The sequence below is a fragment of the Scomber scombrus genome, chromosome 12, assembly GCF_963691925.1.
Source record: "Scomber scombrus chromosome 12, fScoSco1.1, whole genome shotgun sequence".
NCBI lineage: Eukaryota > Metazoa > Chordata > Actinopteri > Scombriformes > Scombridae > Scomber > Scomber scombrus.
Window position 1 is genome coordinate 13,914,804 of NC_084981.1, and position 27,169 is coordinate 13,941,972.

General features: G+C 41.6%; 1 protein-coding gene across 1 annotated transcript; it reads left to right on the forward strand.

Moving 5' to 3' along the window:
- Positions 1 to 1,960: 1,960 nt before the first annotated feature.
- ptpn20 (protein tyrosine phosphatase non-receptor type 20) lies at positions 1,961 to 23,764 on the forward strand. Its single transcript, XM_062430227.1, has 46 exons — positions 1,961 to 2,084; positions 2,277 to 2,440; positions 3,339 to 3,404; positions 3,497 to 3,760; positions 3,821 to 3,896; positions 4,606 to 4,689; positions 4,966 to 5,041; positions 5,311 to 5,464; positions 5,779 to 5,850; positions 6,070 to 6,244; positions 6,462 to 6,597; positions 6,683 to 6,821; positions 6,927 to 7,079; positions 7,356 to 7,541; positions 7,637 to 7,799; positions 7,902 to 8,157; positions 8,256 to 8,335; positions 9,130 to 9,207; positions 9,328 to 9,435; positions 9,556 to 9,672; positions 9,803 to 10,011; positions 10,200 to 10,301; positions 10,583 to 10,676; positions 11,114 to 11,199; positions 11,464 to 11,635; positions 12,212 to 12,423; positions 12,909 to 13,007; positions 13,112 to 13,605; positions 14,161 to 14,788; positions 14,978 to 15,148; positions 15,247 to 15,421; positions 15,513 to 15,723; positions 15,830 to 15,867; positions 16,158 to 16,244; positions 17,093 to 17,154; positions 17,543 to 17,704; positions 17,790 to 18,039; positions 18,729 to 18,838; positions 18,985 to 19,067; positions 19,474 to 19,610; positions 19,719 to 19,867; positions 19,965 to 20,055; positions 22,611 to 22,945; positions 23,039 to 23,254; positions 23,457 to 23,519; positions 23,621 to 23,764. Exons 1-46 carry the CDS (start codon positions 1,961 to 1,963, stop codon positions 23,729 to 23,731), a joined length of 7,218 nt encoding a protein of 2,405 aa, XP_062286211.1. The 3' UTR covers positions 23,732 to 23,764.
- The last annotated feature ends 3,405 nt before the right edge of the window (positions 23,765 to 27,169 follow it).

Consider the following 27,169-nt stretch of genomic DNA (forward strand, 5'->3'; position numbering starts at 1 on the left):
TCTCTTTCCATATCAGGGTCTAAATCATGTGGTTGTTTGCTTAATGAACCAGTAAGTTGGGTAAAAGGATAACAAGCTTAGTTCTTGACTGGTTCATTAAAATCATGGCATGCTCTTGAATTTCGTCCAAGCATCATGAATAGGACGATAAAGAAGCCTTTACATCCAGTGAGCAAAAGAGAATAAACATGGCAACTGGTTTGTAAAATGGACATGGTATCTGACTATCTAGATACTAAATAAAGTGGTTGTACTAAATAGTGAAAGACATCTTGCAGTTGCATAAAGACACATTAAAATACTTCATGTATGCTCTATAATTCCATTTTAATGATCACATTTTAAAGGTTAAGCTTTACATCTAATTGTAGAGGCAAAAGCTATGTTGTATGTGCATAATACGATTCCTTAAATTTTTGTAACTCTGATGACAAGAAATGACTAGCAACCAACAAGCTTGTTTCTGTGTTGGTCCCTGCAGCAGTGCATGATTTTACAACCTTACTACAGCAGCTTTGCAAGTAGATAGACCACTGCGAGGGAGTGTAACTGCTAAAGTTTTGCTCCATGGATGGGTGGGAGCACCTGGCAAGGTTCCTATTTTCTTCTTCGATCCTTTCTACATCATAACAACCATCCAGGGCTACTATATGTCTGCTGTTTCTCATCAGTATCATGATTTTATCAATTATTTACATGGACTCCTTTCACATTAATCACCTTTGGTCATCCATGTTTTGGCACCTTGTTTGTTGCCTCATGTAATCTTGTAAGACTTTCCTCGTATTCAGTCGACAGTTTGTGTGTCATGAGCTAAGGATAAGTTCAGTTTAAGTGCTGGATTTAAGCAGGCCTAAAGTACAGTAATTGGGTTGGTTTCTTTCAGTGGAAGCATGTTGCTGTGTTATGAGACTGGCTGCTCTGAAACATTCAGAGGATCAGACGGTCACAATAAAAAAGAAACAGATACGGATGGATAAAAAGCACATTGGATGGTTTTCACAGCCCTCACTTTGAAACCAGAAACATTTATATATTTGCATTGTTTATCTTTAGCTCATAGTATTGTGTATTTATCACATGTCATCACAGCTCTGCCTGTCTAAAGTTGGACCTGCATCAATATGTTGTTTTCATTTCTGCTCTTTGAGAGAGCTACTAATGAAAATGTTTTCATCATGATTCTCTAAAATTATAGAGATTTGAGGTCAAGTCTGTTTATCTAAACAAAATTCATCTTAATCTTTTATCAATATTGAGCAATTTGTATTCTCATAGGGCACTGGTCTGAACCACGTACACAGTTTACAGTGTGACTATTAGTGTTCTTCCACCTCATCCAACCTGCCTTACTACAATATACAATAAGTCAAATTAAATATGACATTTAATGATGTGGAGCACACATTACTGTGATTACTTTGACTTGCCTTATTTGCAAAAATATGTACCTGTATGTTACCCCCCCCCCCCCCCCCCCCCATTCTCAGCTGTAAATACCAACACAGTATGTGAAAACAAGCTAACACTGGATCATGAAGTTGCAGTTGCAGGGATGCCAGAAGCACAGGTCTTTCAGAACTGCCCTGGGGTTAGAAGAAAGCCTATTACCAACTGGGAGGAGCAGAGGGAGAGCTAGGCGTTGAGACTAATGGACTTAGATTATCTTATCAGAGTCCAGTGCAAAGAACTGTCTTTTTTCTGCAAAGTTTCTCAGAAGCATCCCTCGTAACTCGCTCTGAATACAAAATAGTGTTGACAGGCTGTGACAACAGTAATATCTGTACGGAGAGATGTGAAGATGAAGTTGACACATGTAGTGAAGGTGGATGAGAGAAGGATTCAGAAGATGGTTGACACCCAGCAGAGAATACTATGCTTGTACATGTATGTGTTTACTCTGCTTTATGTGTATTGTATGTGTATACATCCTCAGGTGCATGGTGGGAATGTGTGCAGGATGAGCAGCACATTTGTAACACTAGCTGAAGTATTGGAGGCACGAGGGGGACCTCTGCTGGAGGAGGAGGTCTGGTCCCTGCTGCTGGGCACTGCAGAGTCTTTAGTGGATGTCTCCTATAAGGGTAAATCACTATTAAAAATGTATATTTGCCACATCCTTAAACTATGACTGTACCAGTGATTTATTGCAATGTAAATGTAACATAAGCACTTGAATATATCTTGCAGTACTTCTGTGTTACTCGGTAACTGTACAGGGCAATCAACGGCATTATCAATCTATATATTATAGACTTCCCACCTTTTTTTTCCAGGTCACAATAATATGTGCAATATCATAAGCCCCACCTCCTTGCTGCTGTCAGCCACTGGTACCTTAGCATTTAAGAACTGCGGCCTATCAGATGAGGTATCCACCTTCACTGCTCCAGAGATGCTGCAGGGCCGTGCCAGCTCAACCAAACCTGCCATAGAGAGGGTCAGTACATGCATCCTCATTACTGCTTTAATACCTCACATGGCAGACTTGTCAAACTCTTCACAATATTGACTTGTGTTGTTTATTTAATCAATACCTTCAAAATCTGAGGTCAGTTGGACTGGTTATAAGTTACTGCTGTTACGTCCTGATATATCTTTTTCCTTGGCTTGTGAAATCTCAGTGTGTCAGGAGTTGGTTGATGCTTGAGTGATGTGATTTTGCCATCTAGTGGCTGAACAGGGGGCTTCTACTCCAGATTCTGCATTTCATAATCATTTTAGCACTGCATAGAAAAGGCTCTAAATTCAGTCCTCTGATGAAAATCTTTAAACATACGAGTTTTGTTTTCATCAAATGTGTGTATATGTGCTTCATAAACACATGTGGAAGTTATAAATCCATCACAATCTAAAGCAAAATGCAATTTTTATCTGCACTGCTCAAAAAAGGGGAAAAACACACCTTTAAATCATTAGCTGATGTTCACTGTTGCCTTTTATAAAACTAAACACATGGACAAATTTAGCAGTTTTTCTTTTAATTGACACACAGTAATTGTACATTTGTTGTGCTTAAATGAGGATTTCAATAAACAAAAACAAAATGATTTTACAATGTTGAGTACAAACTTATAATGCCACACTTTCCTCACCTGATAACAAACATGCTTTTCAATTACTCATGTTTTAAATAACAAATTTAAATGTGGGCTCAAGTTTATAGTTGTGATCTCAGGCTAAATCAAACTTCAAAAATGAAAAGCAGTGTCATCACGCATGAGGAAAATTCTATTGTTTATGTTAAAGAGATGAAATAGAGCCTGGTTTTAGATGGTAATATGGCTGTACAGCAATATGTCCAATCTGTTATCGCTTACTGATTGATTTTGTTGCAGATGCTGGTGTATTCACTGGGTATGACTCTCTACTGGTCAGTTGATTTTCACCTACCTCAAAATCAGGTGGGCTTTCCTGATACATGGTTGTATACCAGTTGTTGTTTTTTTATTATTCCCACCATAGTTTATGACAGTTATTTTCTACCTCTTCTCAGCCAGTTCAGTTGAGTGACCATCTAAACAGCCTCCTCCTCAGTATGTGTGAGGACCTGGCCCACCGCAGGGTAAATCTCAACTCCATCCTGGAAGCCTGCGAATCTCACCATAAAGCCTCCATCCTGCCGTCCCCTGCCAAAGTCATCAGACAGCTGGTGGAGGAAGTCTTCCATGAATCAGTGAGTCTAGATATGTGGCTGTCTGAGTTTCAGCTTCTCTGTAGGCCATCGTGTACATGTCAGAATTTAAAGGTGAGATGCATGGTAATCAAGATGGTTGTAAATAAAAGTTCTTGTAAGTAGCAGTGGTTTCTTTTCCTCCAGATGGACCACGGCTCTCTGCCAGACAGCAACATCCCTCTGAGTGGCAGGAGTCAGATGATCAGAGAAAGACTTCATGGTGAGCATAAATGTTGAAGTCTGATAAATAAGTTGAAAACACAAGTAACATCCACAACATCACATAAGAGAAGAGAAAATTGAGCTGAACATTATTTTACACTGTGAACTTTCTTGTACAAGGGATTTTGACAACCAAGCAGATTTTGACCAAACATCAGTGAATAGTATTTCAGAATATTGGAGCTGATTTAAAATGTTCACATCCTGCATGGCAACATGTGGCAGTGTTGGCAAATAACTAGGACTGAAACAGCAGAAGTTAGTGTATGAGCTGTTGAGAGATGACACAAATAAGTCATATGACAAAAATCACAATTATAATGTTCTAAAAACAGATACTATGTTTATATGTATGGCTATAAATCTGAAAAAAGTATCCTGTTCTGTTCTATTGCTTCAATTTCTTTCTGCTGTGGACAGAAGTATACAAGATAAATCAATGTGAGAAATTGTTACATTCTACACATTTAGTCATTGTTATTGAGAAAAGTCAGTGTACAGGTCAACAGGATTAAAATCTTAACCTAAAGCAAGTCCAGGATTAGGCTCCTGTGAGAGCCAATAATCAGATAGTAAGCGTGGATGCTCCAGACTAAAACTCTCTGCTAGCCTCACTTCCGTCCAAACATCTTAGTGTCTCTGGGGAGCGCAGAGACAGACAGGAATGAAACACTTCTATCATCTTTTATCTTTTACCTGCTTGACAGGAAAGAGAGGGCCATTTCCAGACCATTTCAGCGAAGGTTGTGCTGAGGGGAGAAGATACTCAACAGACTCTGACTCAAAGTCAGGTATGCTCTTTATGCAGGGACAACCAAAACTGGAAAAACAGAACAGTACGGCAGAAAGAAGAGATTCTTAAATATTGTCAGAATAACATTTCTTGTGCATGTGTTCACTCAATTCATACCTATTTTGCTTCAGCAAAATAGTCAGTAGGTATTGTATTTAGAATAATAATATGCTGTGGTGTGTGGATGGAATTGTGGAATCGTGGAATATTTCACAGTTTTTGTTTAATAAGATACATATTTTGACACTGCTGGTGTTTTATGTCTGTCCTACAGGGAGTTTAACTCAGAGACCGTGGAGACATAGACCAAGGAGCTCTCCCACACCTTTGTACCACTCTTCTTTGGACAGGCATGTACTATATTAACATAAACTGCATAAGCACAACCGCATAGCCAATATTTTAGTTAGAGTAATATTTGAGGTAGCTGTTTAGTTTCATGTGCATGTCATCAAAAATAAATGCATCTGCGTCTCATTTCGCCCTCCCTCATTGTCTGTACCGACTTTAGGGGGACATGACATTGTCTCAGAGTTTGACTTTTCCCAATTGTCTGCACAACTATTACACAATCCGTCCTTCCCCGCTTCCCCCTCCTTCCCTCTCTCTCTCCCATCAGACTCCCTCGCGCGGTTCGTCATAGGGACAGCAACTGCAGTTGGCTTGGTAGGAGCCCCCACCACGACCTCTCTCCCAAGACATCGGGCAGGTCTCACAGTCCTTCCATCACCTTCAGTGAGTCCTCCATCAGCCTGAGCCAGAGGAAAGCTAAGGTAAGAATAGGGATATATTAGGGTGTGGACACAAATCAAAGTTTATTCTGACACTCATGCATGCAAGGAATGTGTTATTAGTACTTGAAAAAAGACTGAGGTACAAACCAAAAGTGTTTGAAAAATGTAAAGCTAAACAAGCTAATTTCAACTCATGTTTGTTTTACTGAAAATGAGAAACTATGAAGCACATGGTACAGATGAGGGTTTAATTTTATTTTAAGAGCAGACAGAAAGGCATGCAGGGAAGCAGAAGAGATCATCGGATATGCTGCTGCTTCGAGTGTTTATAACATCAATGTTTGTCTTGTCAGGCTTTGGGTCCTGAATTCATCAGAATGGCAGACGAACAACAAATTGTTCTCGAGCTTCCAGGATCTATTGTGGTAAATTTGTGCTGACTGTTCACTTCCTCTGCTTCAATCTGCCACTGATCATTTTGAATGTAGATTTTTTTTTACTCACTATTTGAATTTGCATTCTCACACTTATTTTTTCTTGCATGCTAAACTATGTTTGTACGTACAGTGTGTTTGTGTTTGTATATGTACATGTACGTAAATGTTTTATTCATGTCTACGTGTCTTTGTGTATGTCCACCTCAGTCTAAAAAGGGCCGTTCGTGTTCGTCTCAGAGAGAAGTGACTGTAGTGCTGCTTAACGGACAGTACGTGGTGGTCCGCTGTGACATCAAGTCCAGAGCAAGAGATGTGTTTGACATGGTGGTGGCTCATGCAAACTTAGTGGAGCACTTCTACTTTGGTCTTGCCTTCCTAGATGGTGAGAGGAAGCCCGGGCATTCGAAATATTAAACATCCGTACAATGACGATTTATTCATACATACAATGCATTTCAAAATGTTCAATATATTCCAACTTATTATATCACTCATGAAGTAGGTCATTCATTACATGCATTAATGAAATGTTAATTTTATCGGATGTCTGTTGTTTGAATCAGTTCAGATGTCTAAAATTCAGCTTTTCTTTGCTGTAGATGATGAATATTTCTTTTTGGACCATGAAACAAAAATCTCCAAAGTTGCTCCCGACAGTTGGAAAAAAGGGCAGATAGCCTCCTTTTTAATGTTTCTTCGAGTCAAATTTTTTGTTGATGATATCTCCTTCATTTTGTAAGTACTGGATATAGTTTATGTTTCTTATATACATAGTTTTAAGAGATTTTGCTGCTTTTTTAACTTTTCTCATGTTTACCAGGCACAGACTGACACGTCACCAGTACTACTTACAGCTGCGTAAGGATATCATGGAGGACAGGCTTTACTGTAATGAGGAGACAGGCTTGTTTCTGGCTGCTCTTGCTCTGCAAGCTGAGTTTGGGGAATACATGCCAGAGGTACTGAGGACATAAGGAAAACTGTTCACCTTAAGTCTTTAACAACTGGCATCATCTTTTAGTTTGTGTCACATCAGTGCATTCGGTTCTTTTTGTGTCTTATAGTTATACGGCAAGAATTATTACCAGCCAGAGCATTATGTGTCAAAGAGGATGCTTGAGAAGTTGGCTCTGCCCAGTGTTAAGGAAGAGTTGCCAAGACTACATGCAAGTCATGCCCAGATGCTGCCTGAAGAGGCAGAAATAGAGTACCTGAAGGTACACAGACTGCTAATGCACCCACTCACACACACATATACACACATTATCTTTTTTTCTTTTGCTATTCATTTTGATTGCAACTTACATTTTGCAAAGTTATATAAAAAGGCTCAAGTGTGCACTAGTAACTGCTTTTATTTTTTATAGTAGTTCTACTGTTGCACGTACTGTAAATCACTCTAAATGCGTGCCAGCTCCATCCCTAAAATGTAAAATATAATGCAAACACTCACAGACACACATCTTTGTTTTTTAATGTCTATATCTCATCAGATTGCCCAGCAGTGCCCAGAGTATGGGGTTATGTTCCACCGTGTGGGAAGAGAGAAAAGGCAGGTGGTCGGAGAGTTGGTTTTGGGAGTCTGTGCCAAAGGAATCATAGTGTACGAGATGAAGAACCACCTCCGGACTGTCACCAGACGCTTCCTCTGGAGGGAGACTGACTCAATATCCACTGGGGTAAAAATAAATACCTATCAGATTGTAATAGTGATACAGCTCATTTTGTCATGAACTTCACAGCAAATGTATGATGACTTGTGTCTGTCTTCCAGCGACGTAAACTGATCATAGAGTGTGGAGGGCCCAGCGGGAAAAAGCACAGTTTCATAACAGAGAGCTCAAAAATAGCACAGTACCTCCTGAACCTTTGCTCAGCACAGCACAAGTTCCACAGTGAGATGACGTCACGTCAAATGAACCACAGCATGATACCAGGTGGGAACTTTTATTGATTGTGTGCACACAAATGTGCACACAAAGGTTATAGCTCACAATTACAAATAATAAACAAAACCTAATTCTCCTCTTTTACCCCAGATGAACACATGTCTGTCTACCGGGCTCGTAACATGGACTTGAAGCGGCTGTCATGCTCAGAGGGCATGTTGAACCATGTAGGTTTAACACCTGGTCAGCCAGACTCCCTCTCCAAGTCCTGTGACGACCTGACTGCCAAGCTGGAGGCGCGTCTCCGCCAGCAGAGAGAGATGAGGAGGGAGATGAGCAGAGAGTTGAACAAGGAGCCTCCCGAAACAGGAGACCTCAGGGATTTGAAAGAGCGGCAGTACTGGAGGTAGCACTTTACGAACATAATGTTTATATTCTCATTACAAAAGTATACTTTCAATAAAGATAAAAAACTTTGCTGAACTGTGCACATGTGTGTTTAAGCACGCCAGAGTCGATTCCCCGAATGATGTCCAGTGTCTCACTACAGAAGCAAGACTCCGATACCTCTTCCTCCATACGAGGTGAATACGTCAATGATTTAAAATTTCTTTTCTGAACACTTAAAGATTTGTGACTAATTTAGAAAATAGCAGCATAAAATGTTTTCTTTTACACTTTTCTTCTCTGTATGCTTTGAACATATATTGCTACTCTCTTGCATGCACTCTTCTTTTCTTTCATCTTTTTTGTTTCTTTTTTGTTCTTCTGTGTTAATTGAGGACCCCAGGAAGAGTAGCTGTTGCCCAGCGCAATGGTTAATGGGGATCCTAATAAACTAAACTAAAATGAGGCATCGCAATAGTTCATGCAGGACACAGAAGTCATACACCCCAGCTGTAATCAGCTGGCAGCCGCTGATTGAATCAGCATACCTTATCAGTCACACACCAATCACAGCCATTCTCACAACAAGGCGGTCACTTTAAATATGACTCCCACCTGCACCTATCTTGCTACTTCAACACTGTTGCTTACTGTTGCTGCTGGCAAAGCTTGCCTCCACCACCCCAGACACAGCCTTTCTGTGTTTTTGGTCCCTTCATGGCTTAAGGGTCTTTCTGCAATTCATGTCTTGCTATCGGCCCACTCTTCTTTTTTTTTGCGGTGCGCTCCCCTTATAGCTCAGCATGCAGCTGTTTAATCCAGGGAGCATCTTAGAGTGGAGCCTTCCTGACTGAACTAAACTAAACTAAACATATGTTAGACCTTTACTTGTCTTTCTGATCCTGATCAGACTACACACTGTAGGTATGGGGAAAAAAATGAATATTTCTATAGTTGCTAATTTACCTTATGTAAAACATTTGCTTTGTAGTTGACACCCCAACCAGGACCCCACCAGAGAGAGAGATAATCTGTGTGAACCTGAAAAAAGATCCCAAACTTGGCTTTGGTGAGTTTTCTGAGCAGCACTTTGCTGTGAGCTTGATGTAAAATTAATGAGCAGAGTGCCACGTATATGATTCTTTAACAAGATACTTTTGTCTTCACCTCCTCTCTGGTCTTGTTTCAGGCTTTGTGATAGTAGGCGAGGACAATACAGGTAAACTTGACCTTGGGATCTTCATTGCTTCCATTGTGCCTGATGGGCCTGCAGACAAAGATGGACGAATCAAACCCGGTACGGAGACACAGGCACAACGTAACAGATGCAATGTAACTTTGCTCAAGTTAGAAACTAAATTCAGCTGCACGACAACCCACAATAAGGATTTTTTAATGATTTGTTGATTTTTTTCAGGTGGACGTCTCATCTCCCTTAACAAGATTAGTTTGGAAGGGGTAACATTCAGTGATGCTGCTGCCATCTTACAGAGCAGCCCTGATGAAGTGGAGCTCATTGTGTCCCAGCCTAAACGTAAGATGTGTTCATTGTTGTCTCAACTATGTGTAGACTTTCATTAGTTAATATTATTCAGCAGGTATTTCTAAACCATTGTCAAACCACGACTATGTACCTTCATCTTACCTTGTTGTTCTTTCATCAGAGTCTCTGAGGGACAGTAGGAATTCCCTGAGTCAAAGCACGCTCAGTTTGGCTTTGGAGAGAGGCTTTGGTTCACAGACAACCCTGAGTGGCATAGAGTACCGCCCCGCCATGGAGGAACTCGAGGAGGCCATGACTCTGTCCAACATGGCAACCCCCAAGCAGGGCAGGAGGCTTCACATTCCTGTTGTGCGAATACATGACCCAGAGGTTAGTGAGTGACTCTGTTGCCATGGAAGCAAAGTCAGCATGATAAAGTTGAAACAATACTAATTGTTAAATGGATTATGTGCTCTAATTAATGTGATAAAACTCTGAGTTGTTGTGACACACCAGCTTTGCAAGTGACCTGAAAACACTGGCTTTCTTTCCCCTTATTTACTCCTTCCTGATTTCAGAAAGCTCGTTCCCGGTCTCCCTCTATCATAAGTCTGAAAACTGGGGAGCGATTTATAATGGAGCTGAAGAAAAGTAATGGCAGCCTTGGCATCAGTGTTGCTGTGAGTGATTTACTTTCCCTTTTTATTATACAGTATTTATCTTGTGTTTCCAAACTGTGTCTCCCCATAGGAGTGTTGGTTAGTTTTGATTTTTTTTTCACTTCCCACTATGACTAAATGAGCAGGAATAACAAAGTGAAAGGTTGTGCATGTTTCTAAAGAGTAGCCTTGTCATGTTGACATATTGAAACCCAAAGAAACTGTGCCTTAGTGACATTACTGCCTTATTTGAGGCCTATATCATTGCGTAATTACTTTTTTGAAATTGTCTTTGCCAAAAGGGAGGAATAAACACCAATGTGCGATTTGGAGGCATCTACATCAAGACTCTGGTGCCCGGAGGTGCTGCAGAGCAGGACGGCCGCATTCAGATTGGTAATCCTTTTATTTGATGTTTCAGTATGTGTACAGTACACCAATATTGTGGAATATATGCCATATTTCTGGTCTTTATTGTTGGCCAAAAGGGCCCATAGTTTTATTTCTACGTATTTAACAAAATATTACACAACTGAGTGTAATTCAAGAATAGTGCAAAACCCAACAGTCAGCAAAAAGAGTTAAGATGCTGCTTTGGAGAATGTATTTAGATTACATACTAGAGCCACAGTGCTGTTGCTGTCTACTTGGTTCATGCCTCAGTGAGCAGGAACGACTTTCAGATTTGTTGACATGCCAGTCAACCACACAAACACAAACACACGCACACACACACACACACACACACACACACACATACATCAAACACACACAAACCGTTTACGTATTGATGTTGCTAATGATGATGGGATTTGTTTTTGTGCATATGACAGGTGACAGACTGCTGGAGGTTGATGGGTCCAACCTGAGGGGCGTGACTCACCAACAAGCTGTCGAGTGCCTGAAGAAGACTGGGGAGGTAAACACATATACACACACACACACACACACACACACACACACACACACACACACACACACACACACACATGCACACAAATGTGAACTGTACATGAAATCAAGCGTATATTCAAACGAACAAGCTTTCTTTGCCATCATAGTTGCAGTAATAGCAGTTCATTTTTGCTGTCTTCTCCAGAATAATGACAACATTGATTATTTGATCAAACAACTATTTCCAAATCAGTAGGATGATGTGCTTAACGAGTGCTGTCTTCCCCAGGTGGTGAGCCTACTGTTAGAAAGGGAACCCACAGTAATCTTAGAGCCTAGACCCGACTCAGCCTGCCCCCCTTTGGCCCCCAGTTCATCATTCACACAGCCCCCCAGGACTGAAGTCTCCGTGGAAACGACCTTGAGTGGTCGAGCCAAGGACTACAGCTTTGTGACTGATGGTAAGAGGGGAAAAGAAGCACACATTCACAAAAGAAAAAAAAGAAAAAAGAAGATAGACAGTGTCAGGCATGCACACACACACACACACACACACACACACACACACACACACACACACACACACACACACACACACACACACACACATATTCACACATGGCCCAGAGGTGACTGTGAGTCATCTGACAGCTACATTGTGGTTGCTGTCAGAGTCATCCAGGGCTGACGCTGCCTCGTTCCCTCGAGACTGCATCCACTGAAACCTTGAAGCTGCCTGTTCACTGCCTAAGCTTAGTTAAAGGGACAGTTCCTTGTCCCTACAAAGCCTGTGTCAACATACTGTACTTTTTTTTTTTAAAAATGAAGCAAAGAGTGGAAAAATCATTATCTGCTTTTCTAATTTTGTATTTGGAGATATATCTGCAAAATAAGTACATCTCATAGGAAGATATCTGGAATTTCGAAAAGATTCAAAATACTGTACTTAACAGACACACATGCCATATGTAAGATTAAAGATTACGCAACACTCTTTAGCGCCCCAAGAGTCTCCTCTATCTTTTCCCTTTTTCTAGAAAACACACATGAAGTGGTACTGAAGAAGAGTTTGTCTGGCCTCGGCTTCAGTTTTTACATCTCCCAGCTGCACTCGGGGCCAGACAGAGGCAGCCTGGTTCGCATCAAGCGTCTCTTCCCGGGCCAGCCAGCACTAGAGAGTGGTCTGCTGCGAGAGGGAGACGTCATTCTGTCTGTCAACAATGAGCCTGTTAAGGACCTCTCTTACCAGGTAAGTTTGGGGATCTTTTACATTATTAATAATCCTCACATAGTCCACATTCACAGGAGGAGCTTGTTCTTTTTGCAAACGTATAAATGCAGACATACAAAAGAAACATTTTTACAAGATGCTGTCCAGGTATACAAGCCTGCAGAGTACCAAAGTCAGGTAAGGGCAGCATAAAAGAATATTTAATGTGTGGATAAATAATTGTGAATGGGCTGGAGATTGTACGAGCAGCACTAGTGACCCTACTCCTTCTTAAGATCTCAGCCACGTCATTGGTTCACTAATCCTTTAATCCCAAGTGACCGAAAATAACACAGTGGTTGTGTCATACTGTTTAATGTGTCCTTTAATCTTTACTGTACTGCCAAGATGTTACATTAACAAACTCAGATAAAAATGTTAAATTTATTTTAAATAGAAGAAGGATGAACCATGAGCAAAACAATCAGTTTCCTGAACAACATTTTTTTTCTGTGCACTATCAGAGGGTTTTGTTTCTGCTACGTGGAGCTCCATCTGAAGTTAATCTGTTGATCTGCCGACCGGGTCCTGGACCACTGTGTGATGCAGATGACAACACACTGGTGGGCTAACATGCACATCAACACAAAGACATATGTTGTCACATAGTCTCAAGTTACTCCCAGTAATACAGAAAATCTGTCTTACCTCCTGTCTGACTCTGTAGGGTCCTGCACCCATCCGTGAGTTCCGATCCCGGTCTCTGGACATCCGACTAGGAGAGGACTATAGCCAGCTCCTTAAGTTTCAATATAACCTCAACATAATTGCCCAGAAGCAGCCCCCCACACAGGAGGAAGATCTAAACAACACAGCAGAGAAAAGCCCCAACCCTCCTGCATCTCCAGTGCTCCCTGAGAGCCAGGAGAGTCTGGATGGTGAAGCGCAGGCTAACCAGATTCTCCCATCTCCTCCTCGGTCACCCCCTTCTCCCACCTCACCTACCTCACCTCCGTCACCAGTCTCCCCAGCCTCACCTGCATCGCCAGCATCCCCCACCTCACCTGAGTCACAACCAGCTGCTGGGAAACCAGAGGAACAACAGGAAGTAGAAACAAAGGGGGAGAACAAGGATGAAGAGGGGGCCGTCACAAAAACATCAGGTTCAACTGTGTTTGTGGACGTCTGCCCTAAAACAGCTTCAAACTCTGTATATGCCAGGTAATGTGCCATCAAATTATTAGTTTAAAGAAAAGAAAGAAAAGAGTTACCAAATATTTTGACCATTTCTGCAGGAATGAATTTGATTTGAACAACAGCAAAAAAACATTCATTAAAGGCAGAAATGCCAAAATATAAAGTGTTTTTTTTTTAAATTCCTTTTCTCTTAAAATGTCTAATTAATAATTGAATAGTAAAGTCAAATCACTAAATTTGAAAAAGGAAAAACATTTGACTTTTTGGTATGCATTTAACTATTGTATTTTCACAATCTCACAATGCTTTAGCATTTTTTGTTTTTATGTTGTATTTTCTTCAAGAGAATTCCTAAAAATTCCCTGAAAATTCAAATCTACAGTGCAGCAACAATAACTCTTTGCTGTGTTGTTGCATTGCTTGGAGTTGTGTCAGAGCGAGAGTCAGAACTTAACACCAGAGCTCCTGCTGCTGTTAGATTTCATTTCATTTTTTGGTGGAATCTTTAAGATAAAACATTTTAGTTTAGGGTGATGTATTTTTTATGATATACTGTATGTATTGTTTGTTTATCCCCAGTGGAGTCAGAGAGGAGGCAGATGGAAGTGTCACCTACTGCCTCATGGGAAATGGACTGACTATAATGGCAGATGAAGAGTACCTGACAATCAGCTCAACTCTGGAGCATCCTCACGGCCTTTCTTCCAGTCTTGCCACTCACACAGCAACAACCAACCGTACAGGCCTCAGCTCTCAATCCTCCAACATATCTAGTTTCAGCTCTCAGAATCCGAACCTCAACCCTCTCATCCCCACTACAACCATCTCACCCCTCAGCATCTCGTCTGACACTCCGACCACTTGCCCTCTGGCACACCCATCTCAGCCACTTACAACTCAGCCACCCAAAGCCAAGCACCACCCAATCCAGCAGGGGCTGTTTCCAAGTCATTACAAGGCTGCCTCAAGGAACAGCCTGCCTGTTGTGCCTCCTCCTCAGCCTCCTGCCCCACCACAGACCCCCATCACAGCCCAGATCATGTCCTCTGTGCCTCCCTGTGCCAGTCCACCTGCCCCAACCCTGCCATCCACCATACTGCCCCAACCTGTGCAGAGCCACACAAAGCTGAGAGAAGAACCCGAGAAGAAAGAAAGGGAATACATGGATGAAGATTATGATGAGGAGGAAGAGGAGAGTCGAAGAAAGGCAAGTTTGTGGATTTTTTTTCATGTTCTTGACTCACATTTTTGAAATGACACTGTATCAACAATGCAGGGTCACCAAAGTCAACAAGGTGTTTAAGCTTAAACATTAAGTGATAAAGCTGGATGAAATAGTAATTTAGAGAATTTCTGTAGCTGTTACACAGATAAAATATTGTTTTGTGCCTTGCAGGGATTGGTTAAAGAGTTTGAGATGTCAGTGGTTCTGACCAAGTCCAGGAGTGGGAGCTTTGGGTTTACCATCACTCGAAGCAAACTGGACAACTGCTACTACATACAGGAAATATTGGACAACCCGGCCAAATCAGATGGACGACTCAGAGCAGGGGACAGGCTCGTCACGGTACACACACACACACACACACATACAAAAACATCTGTTGGGCCGTGTGATTGTCAATATGTTGTCAATTGATATATTCTCTTTTTATTTGTCTCCAGGTAAATGGACATGATGTTACCAGTGTGGCAGATGATTTTGCCATGACGATTCTCAGGTCATCCCCAAGAAGACTGAGTATGACCCTAGGGAGGGCAGTTACCAACCTGGTGGCAGCACCTCCCTGCGACAGCCTGCCCGATATCGTTCTCTACAAGACACCTTCAGGACAGCTCGGTGGGGCACTGTCTTCACTAATTTGGCCAAAATTAAGCTATTTGTCATCAATCAGTGTGACTGGATGTGCCTGTGTGTGTGCCCTCCCCAGGTATAAAGCTGACAGGCGGCATTGGCAGCAAATGGCAGGGAATCTACTGTCTGGCCGTGGTATCAGGCTCTCCAGCCAGCGAGGAGGGCAGTGTCCAACCCAATGACAAGATCCTCTACATCAGTGGCAGGTGCACCCTGGGAATGACCCTAGAGGACGCAGTCAAAGCCTGTGAGATCGCCCCTCGTAAAGTGAAACTGAAAATCCTCAGGTATATGCCAAAGGCTAGAGAGAGCGAGAGAAACAGAGAGAATAAGTATGGTATTTTTTGTTTCTTTCTGAGTGACTCTGCTGTTTGTGTCTCTTCAATTTTACAGAGAAGACCAGCCAGTGACTCCTAAGGCTAAGTGGAACGGTAAGGGCTTTACATTTCTAAAGGATTTATGAGATGACTTCTCCTGCTTCAGTTAAGCCAAGGACAAATGAACAGGACAGTTTGGCGATTATATGCACTGATGGATTGCCTGGAAACCAGATATGTTAGTGCTTAACTGATGATAATTTAGGTTCAATCATTACCAGAAAGGGTTAGGTTCTGGGAAGAGAGTATATTACCACATTTTTTAGAGTCATCCCTTTAAAATAGTTGTCCCCGTGAACAATCTATGGCAGTGCATCTCTATACAAATCAGTATTTTTTTGTAGGTCTGTTCGACTGGAAGAAGGACAGGAAGTTCTTTGCTCGTTTTGAAGAGCCTGCCTCTCCAGAGAAAGACTCTCCTCCTGAAGAAGGTAAGGATCTTTTCTGTCTTTCCTTCACTTATTCCTCTGAACTCCCACATCAGCATGTGCTTGTCGCCCCTTTTGCTTGTTGTCCCTTTGTATGTGTTAAGCCGGAGCTTGGCGCTGAAAGATAGTTCTCTTTGCAGCTTTGTGTGTGTGTGTGTGTGTGTGTGTGTGTGTGTGTGTGTGTGTGTGTGTGTGTGTGTGTGTGTGTGTGTGTGTGTGTGTGTGTGTGTGTGTGTGTGTGTGTGTGTGTGTGTGTGTGTGTGTGTGTGTGTGTGATCTGAATGCTGACAGACAGATCCTGGGCTCTCACAGTAGGATTAATAATTAGCAAGCCTCTGGCCCTCCACTGGTGTATTGGACTGCAAGGCTGTAGGCAACTCACACACACACACACACACACACACACACACACACACACACACACACACACACACACAGACAGTGCCATACAGCCAGTGGTCTATAGGGCAGGTAGCTCAGTTGCCTGGTGACAGTGCATGCAACGGTAAAGGACAGTGGACAGGGTCAGTCTGAAAAGACCAGCCTTGTTCACCTGTCATAGAAGATACGCAGCCATCAACACTTCTCTTTCAAAATGGCCGAAGAGGTGGGAGGTTGGTGTGTGTTGTTTTTTCATCTCTGTATGTCTGTTCCAGAAGTTTAATTGTCCGAAAACAGACGCATGGATGGAAATTGGTTGTGAGGAGAATTTCCATTGATGTTTCCAGATGTTTCCACTTAATCAGCTTTCACATCAAAGTGGCTTAATCAGCATTTGTTTTGGATGCGATAACTCAAGTACTTTTGTCGGAATTGGCTGATTTATTATTAATCCCTGTCTCTTTTTTCAGCTGAACCTGTGTGTAGGACTGCTGGAAACTTCAGATGTCGCTCTCTCACTCAGGAGCAAGACGTAAGTGTCTAAACAAAATATTTATGTCTGTCCAAAAGTTCATTCCTCCTGGAGTAGCCCCTCATTTTTATCACCTCTTGCCAACTCTATCTATTCTTTTTCTTTAACTGTGTATCTTTTGAAGTGTCTGCTGAAACACACACACTGTAACATGAGTCTACTGTGTGTCAATCTGCATCTGTATTCAATGCTAGGTGGGGGGGTCACTGTCTGCATTTGTGTGTCAGGCTTTCTTTACATCTGATTCATGTATTGACAACATAATTGCATGTTTCAGCAGAACATAATGCAGTCTTGTAAATACGCTGGAACAAAAACGACAACCAGGTTATCCAAATTCTCCTTTACTTTCTCATCCCTTTTCTCCTCTGCCTCCTTGTCCCGTTAGAGTTGCATCATGCAAGTGGAGTTTATGAAACCAGAAGGAGGTGGTCTTGGCTTCGCTTTGGTTGGGGGAACCAATGGCAGCATGCTCAGAGTGAGGGAAATCTGCACTGGTGGAGTAGCTGAGCAGGATGGTCGGCTGAGAGCTGGAGATATTCTATTAGAGGTGACAACCTTTCATACATCTTACATGAAGATGTTTTATTATCTTCACTGCGATGAAACCCTCATCCTTATTGTGTGTATCCCAGGTGAATGGTGTGATTGTGTCCGGGTTGAGCCACAGTAAGGTGGTGGATATTTTGCGTAAAGCTGAGGGCACTGTACAGCTCACCATCTGCAGAGACATTCTACCCCTGACCTACTCTGAATCACCTACACCACCCAACATGTCCGCTCAGACTGAAGCTATTTTAAATGAGCAGCCAGCTCCTGTTTCCAGCCCTGATGCCTGTTCTTCACCAGATGTCATGCTGAATAAGCCAGTCGAGCGCCCCCCTGGTATGATCTCTGATACCTGTCTTTGTCATTATTGTTATATTGAAGATTATTGATTTTACTGAGATATGGAGCTGTAGACTTGTCATCAAGTCAGATATTAGTCACAAAAATGAGGACTTGAGACTTGATTTGGTTCAACAGCTTCAACAGTTGCCTTACTTACTTACATAAAGTTAATATTCTGTCTCATAATTAGTATGTATGACCTCTAACCTCTGAACGACAAATCTATTTTATGTTTATAAATACCATATCATCAATAAATGGGTGATTATAATACAGTGTATTATTTAGGTTTTACACAATTTGTTCATGGAGAAAAAAAACATTCACAGTCACACCATATTATGGTCCTAAGTTACCTAAAACATAACAGTAACCATTATTTCAATTAATTTTATTAAATGTGAAGATATGATTTATATTTTTGAATAAATACAGGGTCAAATGTAACCTGGACCACCATCTACAGTATGTACAAATAGGTGCTTTACTGCTCTCGAATAAGACAGCAAAGCTGTACATCCTGAATGTTTCTTTGTTAGGATCATGCGTTGAAAAGGTCTCAGCTGACCCATCTTATTGGACACAATCAGAAATGATGAATAGCTCTGGACTACTTGCTTTCCACAAAAAGATTTAAAAACAGTTCTGCTGATATATATTGTTTGCTCTGATTGCTGTTTCAGAAGCGACTTCAGACTCTGTAGTTAATGAAACAGATGGTATGTTCCTCACCTCACCACCTCCTCAACCACGCCAACTGACTATAGTAACAGATGAGGTTGATATTAAGCAGGTAACCTGCACACTAACAAAGAACCATGGTGTAGTCATTATACTGTGAATATTGTTTTAATGAAATACACCCATCCTTTCCTCTTTACTAACATCTACTACTAACGTCTTGCTCCTCCTGCCTCCGGCTGCTTGTCTGTGGAACAGGAGAGCTGTAACAGCACGCCTTCTCATCAAGCTTGCTGCCCATCCCTCAATGTCACTGACATGTTGCATGGAGCTTCTGACAGGTAGTAGCTTCCCTAACTACTGTCCTCTTGCAATGTCTACTTATTTTCCTTCTTCTCTCCTCAACCTCTTCCTCATGTGTTTTGGTGTGCTGGAGTTCCACCTTTAACCACAAGGGGGCAGCAAAGAGCAATAAATGAAACACCAGCCTCTGACAAATTGTTGCTTATGGCTGTGCTGAGAGCCCTTTTGAGAGACAAAAATAGTTAGGAAGTGTGTAGCGTCCTATTCGATGTAGCCTCGAAACAAAAAGACTGAAAAAATTAATAGATATTTTAGCCTCATGTCTATACTGTATTTTAGGTGGAAAGGTCGCAGGGAAAGGAAGCTCAGCCTTGCATGATTTCAACCCCTGCTACCGAAGATTAAAAATGGTCTGGTTTCACCCCTGCCCCCTCACTTCCCCAGGAAACAAATTGTGACCAAACTTTTGGACCAGTCCTGCAAAGACATCCGGAAAACCAAGTCAGATGGCTGGAGCAGCGAAGAGGAAGATGATGATGTATTTGACGCCACTGCTCAGGAAATGACATCACCCCAAACAGGTGTCTATTCTTCTACTCTTGTGCTCATGATTGAGCGTAAAAAAAATGTCTAACCTAAATTATACTTGCATTGTCTTCTTCTTTTCATATTCTTCCCCATCTTCTCAGGCCCACCCATAGTATCAGAGGAGGAACTGGCCAGTTTAGCACTCATTAGCCCGGCTAAGACCAGCCAATATTCAGGCTCCAGGGTCAAAGCCCTCATCCAGATTCTGCAGCATCAACTGGACCAGCAGGAACTGGTCAAAGAATTCATGGTGTGTATGTGATTTTATGGCATTAGAAATGGGTAAATGTGCACTTTGTTCACATAATGTGCAATTGAACATTTTCCTACATTGATCCCGGTCTTAGGCTCTGGAGCATCTGAAGCCTTCTGATAACTGCCTGGTGGGAAAAGCCCCCGAGAACAGAGACAAGAACCGCTACAGAGACATCCTACCCTGTAAGTGTCACTGAGGACTTCTGTTAACTTTTACTCTCCTCGCATAGAATCGAAACTTTTACTTTCACCATTTGTTCAAACCCCAGCGCTTCATTTTGTATTCCCCTATTGGAGATTTTTTTACTGGTGGACCAGAGCTTGTAAAAGCTGGATACTCACAGACTTGGCATTTATAGGAGAGTCTGTTTGTTGGCACTTTTCTAAGCCGACTGTGTAAGGTCTGTGCTGAAGGGAGTGGAGATATTTGTTTTACACTTAGGTAATCTCTGCACAACAAATCATTTCCAACAGTATCAATAATTCACTGGTCTCACACTTATAATTTACTTGGAGTCAGCAAAGTATGTGATGACGAAGACAACATTGTTTGTTAGCAACCTTAAAATTACCAGAGATCTATATCTTTAATAATGTAATAGATAAATTCATAGAGACAAGATGAGAGAAGACGCAGTGTGTGTGTGTGTGTGTGTGTGTGTGTGTGTGTGTGTGTGTGTGTGTGTGTGTGTGTGTGTGTGTGTGTGTGTGTGTGTGTGTTTGCGTGCGTGCGTGTGTGTGTGTGTGTGTGTGTGTGTGTGTGTGTGTGTGTGCCCAGTTCTGAATTGGAACTATTCTAAAATTTTAAGAACCTGGGGTATATGTAAAGTTGGTTCTTTCATCTGCACTTTTAGGGGTTTTGGTGTGACTTACAGTCACGCTGCAGTCTTTCCTCTCTGTCCTTTCCTCTGCTCTCTGTGTCGGTGTTTGACCGTGGGCAGGGCTCAGCTCCTTCACACACAGAGCGACAGCAGCAGAGAGGCCACAATGGAGACAGTGAGCCAGATGAAGTGAAAGATAATGTTTTACTCAAGTTAAATTTGTTACTGTAAGTGCAATAAAACTTATATTGTGAGGCAGCTTTGTGAGATCACAACATCACCATTGGTGGTTCCAACCAATCAGTTTGAGCGCAATCTCACCATCTGGTGCACCAAGTTACAATAAAACTTTTGTGAGTAAAGAGCCAATAAGTACTTTATCAAACCAGCTGTTCAACAAGCATAAAAATGTAGAAAAGTGATATTTCCACCTGCTTTGCCCGCAGTCTCCCAACCACTGCCAGTATGTTTTACACAACCAAAGTGCACTCATTAAGCTAATAGTAAAGTGTTACAAACAAGCTAAAAGACATGTTGTATGTAGTCCAACTGTCAAGCTTCATTTGTAACATGCATTCAAATCTGGCAGATCCTTGCTAAAAATATATTTTAAATAAACAAGAACTGATAAGAATATCAACAATCTATCGCTAATTATGATAATGCAGCCAGTACACATAATTCATTAGAACTGCAATAATAACTACAAATACAACTTGAAGAAAGTCCATGCCACTGCTCATCCCAATAATAGGGTAAGCCTGTTTTTAATTCAGATTTCTTTGGCTACATTACATATTGTATGTCGTGGGATGACAAATTAGTAGGCAGAAAATGGTTAGGGGTGGATTTTGGTGTATTGTGATAGAAGAGGCTCTTCTATTGACTCTGTACTGCCAATGTGGCTCCCATGAAAAAAACATAGTGAAGACCACTGTTCTAATGAGTATTAATGACAGCAAGGCGGTGTATGTGGGATTGACTCAAAGTAAACTACAGTGCCCAGTGCAACACTTTGGCTCAATGATCGGTTTTAAATGGTTTTTGGACAACAGTGGAGGTCTACAGCAGAGAAGAATAATCAATTTCAGGGTTTGGTGAATTAATTGTTTGCTTTGGTCTTTCCATGGAATTTGTTGACAGTAAGAAAAACACAAAACATTACCAGATTAACCAGTCTACACATGTTCATATGAACTCACAGTCAACATTTACTTTTCCAGCCTTCTGAGGTCTGTGTTTCAGGATGAAAAGGGGTCAGGTTTGAGATGAATGAGCCTGGTGAAAAAGATAGTGACCCCCCCTGTGGAATATCACTGCTCCTCACCATATGCTTCGCTGCCTGCAGCCTGTAACAACTGCTGTTTGTGCAAGTGGTCTAGAAAAAAGGCATGTTATTTTATATTTAACGGTCCGACCCATTACTTGTAGACTTTGACTATTTTATTTAGAAAGCCGGATTCCCAGTCTGTGGCTTTTTTGACCTCTGGAGCAGGAGGTGGAGGCCTAACCCAGAAAACATTCCTAACTGCTCTCAGTGTATCACCCTTCTCATCACCAACAAACTTCTTCACAGCACTGGTTTGTTGAGACTGACTCCAGACCTCAGAGTTGTTTACTTGGTTTTATTTACTGTACACTTAGATTGCCTGCTTTTGGCAAAACAAAGTAGTAGTGTTTGTTGTTTATGATCAAGAAATGAATGGATTTATCAAGCGTATACAAAACACAAGCAATACCTATGGTGCTGCTGCTGCTGCTGGAGGTGTCATTTTTTTCAGTGTGAATTCATGCAGTGAATGGACACACACACACACACACACACACACACACACACACACACACACACACACACACACACACACACAAACATACATGCAGAGAGTTTAGGGTGTTTTTTCTTCTCTCTTTCCATAGATGACAAAACCCGTGTTGCCATCGGAGAGAACCAAGATTACATCAACGCCAGCTTCATCCGCATGCAAGTTGGAGCAGAGGAATTCTTCTACATCTCTTGCCAGGGCCCTCTGCCTTGCACAGTGTTGGCCTTCTGGCAGATGATCTGGGAGAACAAATCTGACGTCATTGCCATGATGACCCAGGAAGTAGAACGGGGAAGGGTCAAATGTCACAAGTACTGGCCAGAGAAGTTGGCCGTGCCTCTGGACACTGGCAGGTACCAGCTTCACTTGGAGAACCAACAGTACCTGGAGTATTTCCACATAAAGGTCATCCGAATGGTGGAAACAGAGGTGAGAAACATGTCTCTAAACTTTAAAACTATTGTACTTTATGCAAACATTCTGTATGACTGGGACCTTTTCTTGAACTCATTGTATTTCTAGAGCGGTGAGACCCACTTTGTCCGACACCTGAAGTTCACACACTGGCCTGACCACGGCGTGCCGCAGTGCTCCGAGCAACTGGTTCGCTTCATCCGCTACCTGAGGGCTGTGCACCACAAAGGGCCGGTCACCGTGCACTGCAGCGCTGGCATCGGACGCACAGGAGTTCTGATCTGCACTGATATTATCCTCAGCCTCACGGAGAACGATTTACCTGTGAGTGCAAGCCATTATGTTAGATTTATTCATTAGTTTGAATTTTGTATTTATAACTTTTATTATATCTCTCTGCTGTTCACTCTCAAATAAAACCACAAAAACAGCCAAAAATGTGTGCATTTATAGAAAATCTGAAATAATAGGCGTAAAAAGGCTCATGCACAAGCTGTCACTAACAACCATCTGCCTCTGTTTTCAGATTAATGTGAGCAACATCGTAAAGGAGATGAGAATTCAGCGGCATGGGATGATTCAAACAAAGGTCAGTGCCAACAGTAGGGTTAAAGTTCAAAGTTCAAACATTTATAAAAAAAAAAGACAGTTCCCAAAAGCTAGACGTGCCCTTTGTCTATCTCGTTTCAGGAACAGTACCTTTTCTGCTACAAAGTCTGGTTGGAGGTTTTACACGGAATTTTACAGCTTCATGGCAGCCAATGGCAACCGGAAAGTCCCCAAGACCACAAAGTGGTTTGAATGTTTCCATCATCAAGTTCACCTACCTGTAAAGCACAGACTGTGTATGTACGACCATGAGACGTCTATCACAGCACACACTGGTAATACCTTTTTCTTTGGCTGTAGTTAGTTATGATAAGAACCTTGTGATTCTTTTCTGTTTTGATACTTTGTGTTGAGGCCTATTTAGTTTTGAAGCAATCAGACTTCAACTTGACGTTTTTGTTCTTGTATGTGCTCCCTGTGCTGTGATTGTGTCAATTTAACTTAGATCACTGAGGGTTTTTTTGTTGTCTTTTTTCCCGCCTTTTCAGGCTTAGTGATTTGCCTTCTGTCTCTAGCATCTTTTTTAAAATGTGTCACTATTTGAATAGATCTCATTTATTTTTCTCCATGTCATTTAATTTGCAAATTGCATTTATTTTAAACAATCATATTGCATGGACCATAAAAGTTGGTCACATTCACATCTTTTATCTAGCAGTAATGTCACTAAGGTCATCAAAGTGCAAAGTGTAAGATCATCATACCAAAGTTAGTATGTTTGAAAACTTGATGAGTAGCTTTTGATTAAGCATTATGTTACCATTTCATTAAGTGCATTTGTACCCTGGAGAAAAGGGCATTAGCAAAATAATATTATATTTATTTCTGTTCATCACCAAAGGAAGTGAAAAGAATCAAGTGCCTTGGAATGACTCATAATGCTTGCTCCACATTGACCCCGAGCCCCTTGTCACAAGCGGTCGGGGACAATGAGCAAGAAATTGATTTGAGAGCACCCGGCGGTGGTTAGATTGAATGTGCAGCTTTCAGTTTGTTTGTAGTCTGAGGTGGAAGTTTGGTTGACCCAAACCAGAGGAAGATTACATCTCACCTTTTAGTTTAGCACAAATAAACTGTAACATAGACGAAATGTGAGGTTTGCACACCGCCTGTCAGCTTTGTTTATCTGTTTGTTTGTGGGCCCATTTTATACAAAACATCACAATGAAAGTCTTACTACATATTACTGTAACTTGCACATCCTAATACAGATAAAGAATAATTGGACATAACACATTTTTGGATAAATTCATACAATTTCAATTCATTCTTTTGCTAAAAATTTGGACGAGGCGTTAACACTAAGTATTCCGATTTTTTTTTAGCAAAGTGGACTAAACTGATTTAAACATCATTTAAATAAATAGTTGGTGGGCTTCTTTGGTTATGCGACAACATCCTTTATCTGTATTCCATAGCTATTTTACTACAAACTCAGCCAAAAATGCAAAAAAATATGAAGAGGTTTACAAACTTTCCATTTTGCCACTCTCAATGTGTATATGATGTACAAAGCAACAAAGCTGCATCTCTTAGTCACTGATCAAAGATGATTTATAGCTGCTGGTTTGAACCTCAACCTTTGGATGTAACTGCTTGTAGGCTTTGTCCTTTTAGCTGCTATCACACACACACACCAGCTCTCTTACTGCATGCAGACTCTTGAAGTACAGACGTCTGAGCTTGGAGTTTGACTGAATGATTTGAACATGATCGAACTGTGGAATGTAACAAAGCAATACCCTCCACAAGGAGGGGGATTCAGAATGTCAGCCTCTTAACCGATAACATCTTCCAATCTGTTTGGAGCATGTTGGTGAGACATATGCAGTACTGTATCTTTGCCATGTGGATGGTTATGCAGAGCCATCAGCCTCTGTACTGTGTATGCAACATCATTTCATTCAATGCTGGTTGGTTGGTTTCCAGCCATAAGTAGCCCTCTGTTATGTGCAAGTTCATGTTCTCTTTGAGGTCCTACTGGTATGTTTTCTCTGTCAGATCTTGGAAAATGATTATTCTTGAAAAAACAAACTAAAGCACATTTTGCATTCATCTGTGAAAATGCATCTTGTACAGTCGAGAAAGTGCTTATGCAACAACATTGTGAAATGTAATAACCCTTACTTGCACAACTGCTTATTTATGCTAAATTATTATCTTGTCACTGTACCAGCCACTATGTAACCAATAACTGAGAACAATGTAATACCTCTATCTTTAATTAAAAACTATTCTAAAACTTGTTGGTGTGTTATACAACACATTTTACCCCCTGACTCTGAGCACAACATAACTCAACTTGAACAACGGAACAAGAGCAGCAGAGTGGGTTTTCCCTGACGGCACACACAGAACAGAGAGCCGGAGGCGGCCCTAAATCTAATTCCACTGAGCCCCTTTCCACTTTTACTGCAGGGTATACTCCCTCTCGGGTTTTACTGCAGGGTAAATAAGCTGGTCTCACAGGGGTCTTTGTGACAGCATGGAAACCCCTGGAAACACACTGCACGCTCCACACACACATAAACCTGACGCTGAGGGAAGCCACGGAGCAGATTTACTCCCTCACTTTCTCTCTATACTCTCTCTCTCCCTCTGTCTACTCCCACTGCCCTTGTGCACTATCTCTTACCACTCACACACATACATATAAACTGTCACGAACCTTCCTCCACTCTCTCTTTTTCCCCTTGCTCTCCAACTCAGACCTTGTTATTGTTGTAAGTTACGGCAGGAGTGGCAGCAACTCGGTTATTCAAGTCCCATTCCCATTTACAGCTGTATCATTTTATTGAACAATTGTCCTTTCAAATTTAACCACAAGCCAGGGGAAGAATTACTGACGAGCTCAGTGACTCAAAGGTGATATTGAGCAGTAAGGAAGGTGATAACTGGACATTTGTTGAGGACCAAAGTCAGATGTTAACAGCTGCATCAGAGAAATATGAGGGAAGATCAGAGTGGATACAATACTATAAGGGGTCTGACAACATAGCAACCAAGAGAATGAAGAGAGCTAGGAACAAAGTCAGTGGTAAAGTCATTAACAAGGCCGTTCAGTGAGAGAGTGTGATTTAAAGGCCTGAAGAAGGTGAAGAAATGAGCTCATGTGCTCTCAGTAAATCCTCTTGCTCTCTGCTGGGCTCAGTGCAACACAGACACAAGTCTGTTTTCTTTTCCTCTGCGTGATGATTAAAAATAGCACACCCACCGCCTCCCAATGTTGGTTCCTCCTTCACTGATTCCCTGTCCCCTCCTGTCAAATTTCACCTTGTAGCTGCAAGTCTTTGTAAGACATTAAAAATGACATTGAACTTGTGTTTTTTGTGTGAATGAGGAAGCTCTCATCGATGCAGGATGTACAGTATGAAAAACACCACCACTGCTCCCCAAATGCAACCAATTTTTTCCACACAGAAAGATATATTTGATTAAATGACTAAAACATGAGCTCAAATGGAACATTCTAGTCTTACACATCACGTAATGCACGTTTCTGTATTGCAGCCTGGTCTCACTGAAATCAGTGGTTGTTGACTAGAATTTGTGGGTTTAGATAAGGTTGGGATACGCCCTCCCTCTGCTACGCTCAAGGGGACTGAGAATTACTACCCTGCAAGATGCTTG

What these genes read in the sequence shown, in the direction of transcription:
- ptpn20 (XM_062430227.1), top strand. Translation starts at nt 1,961, where the DNA reads ATGAGCAGCACATTTGTAACACTAGCTGAAGTATTGGAGGCACGAGGG. An exon ending in TTGGGGAATACATGCCAGAG is followed by an intron (nt 6,822 to 6,926) that starts GTACTGAGGACA and finishes TGTGTCTTATAG; the next exon opens with TTATACGGCAAGAATTATTA. An exon ending in AGATGGACGAATCAAACCCG is followed by an intron (nt 9,436 to 9,555) that starts GTACGGAGACAC and finishes GATTTTTTTCAG; the next exon opens with GTGGACGTCTCATCTCCCTT.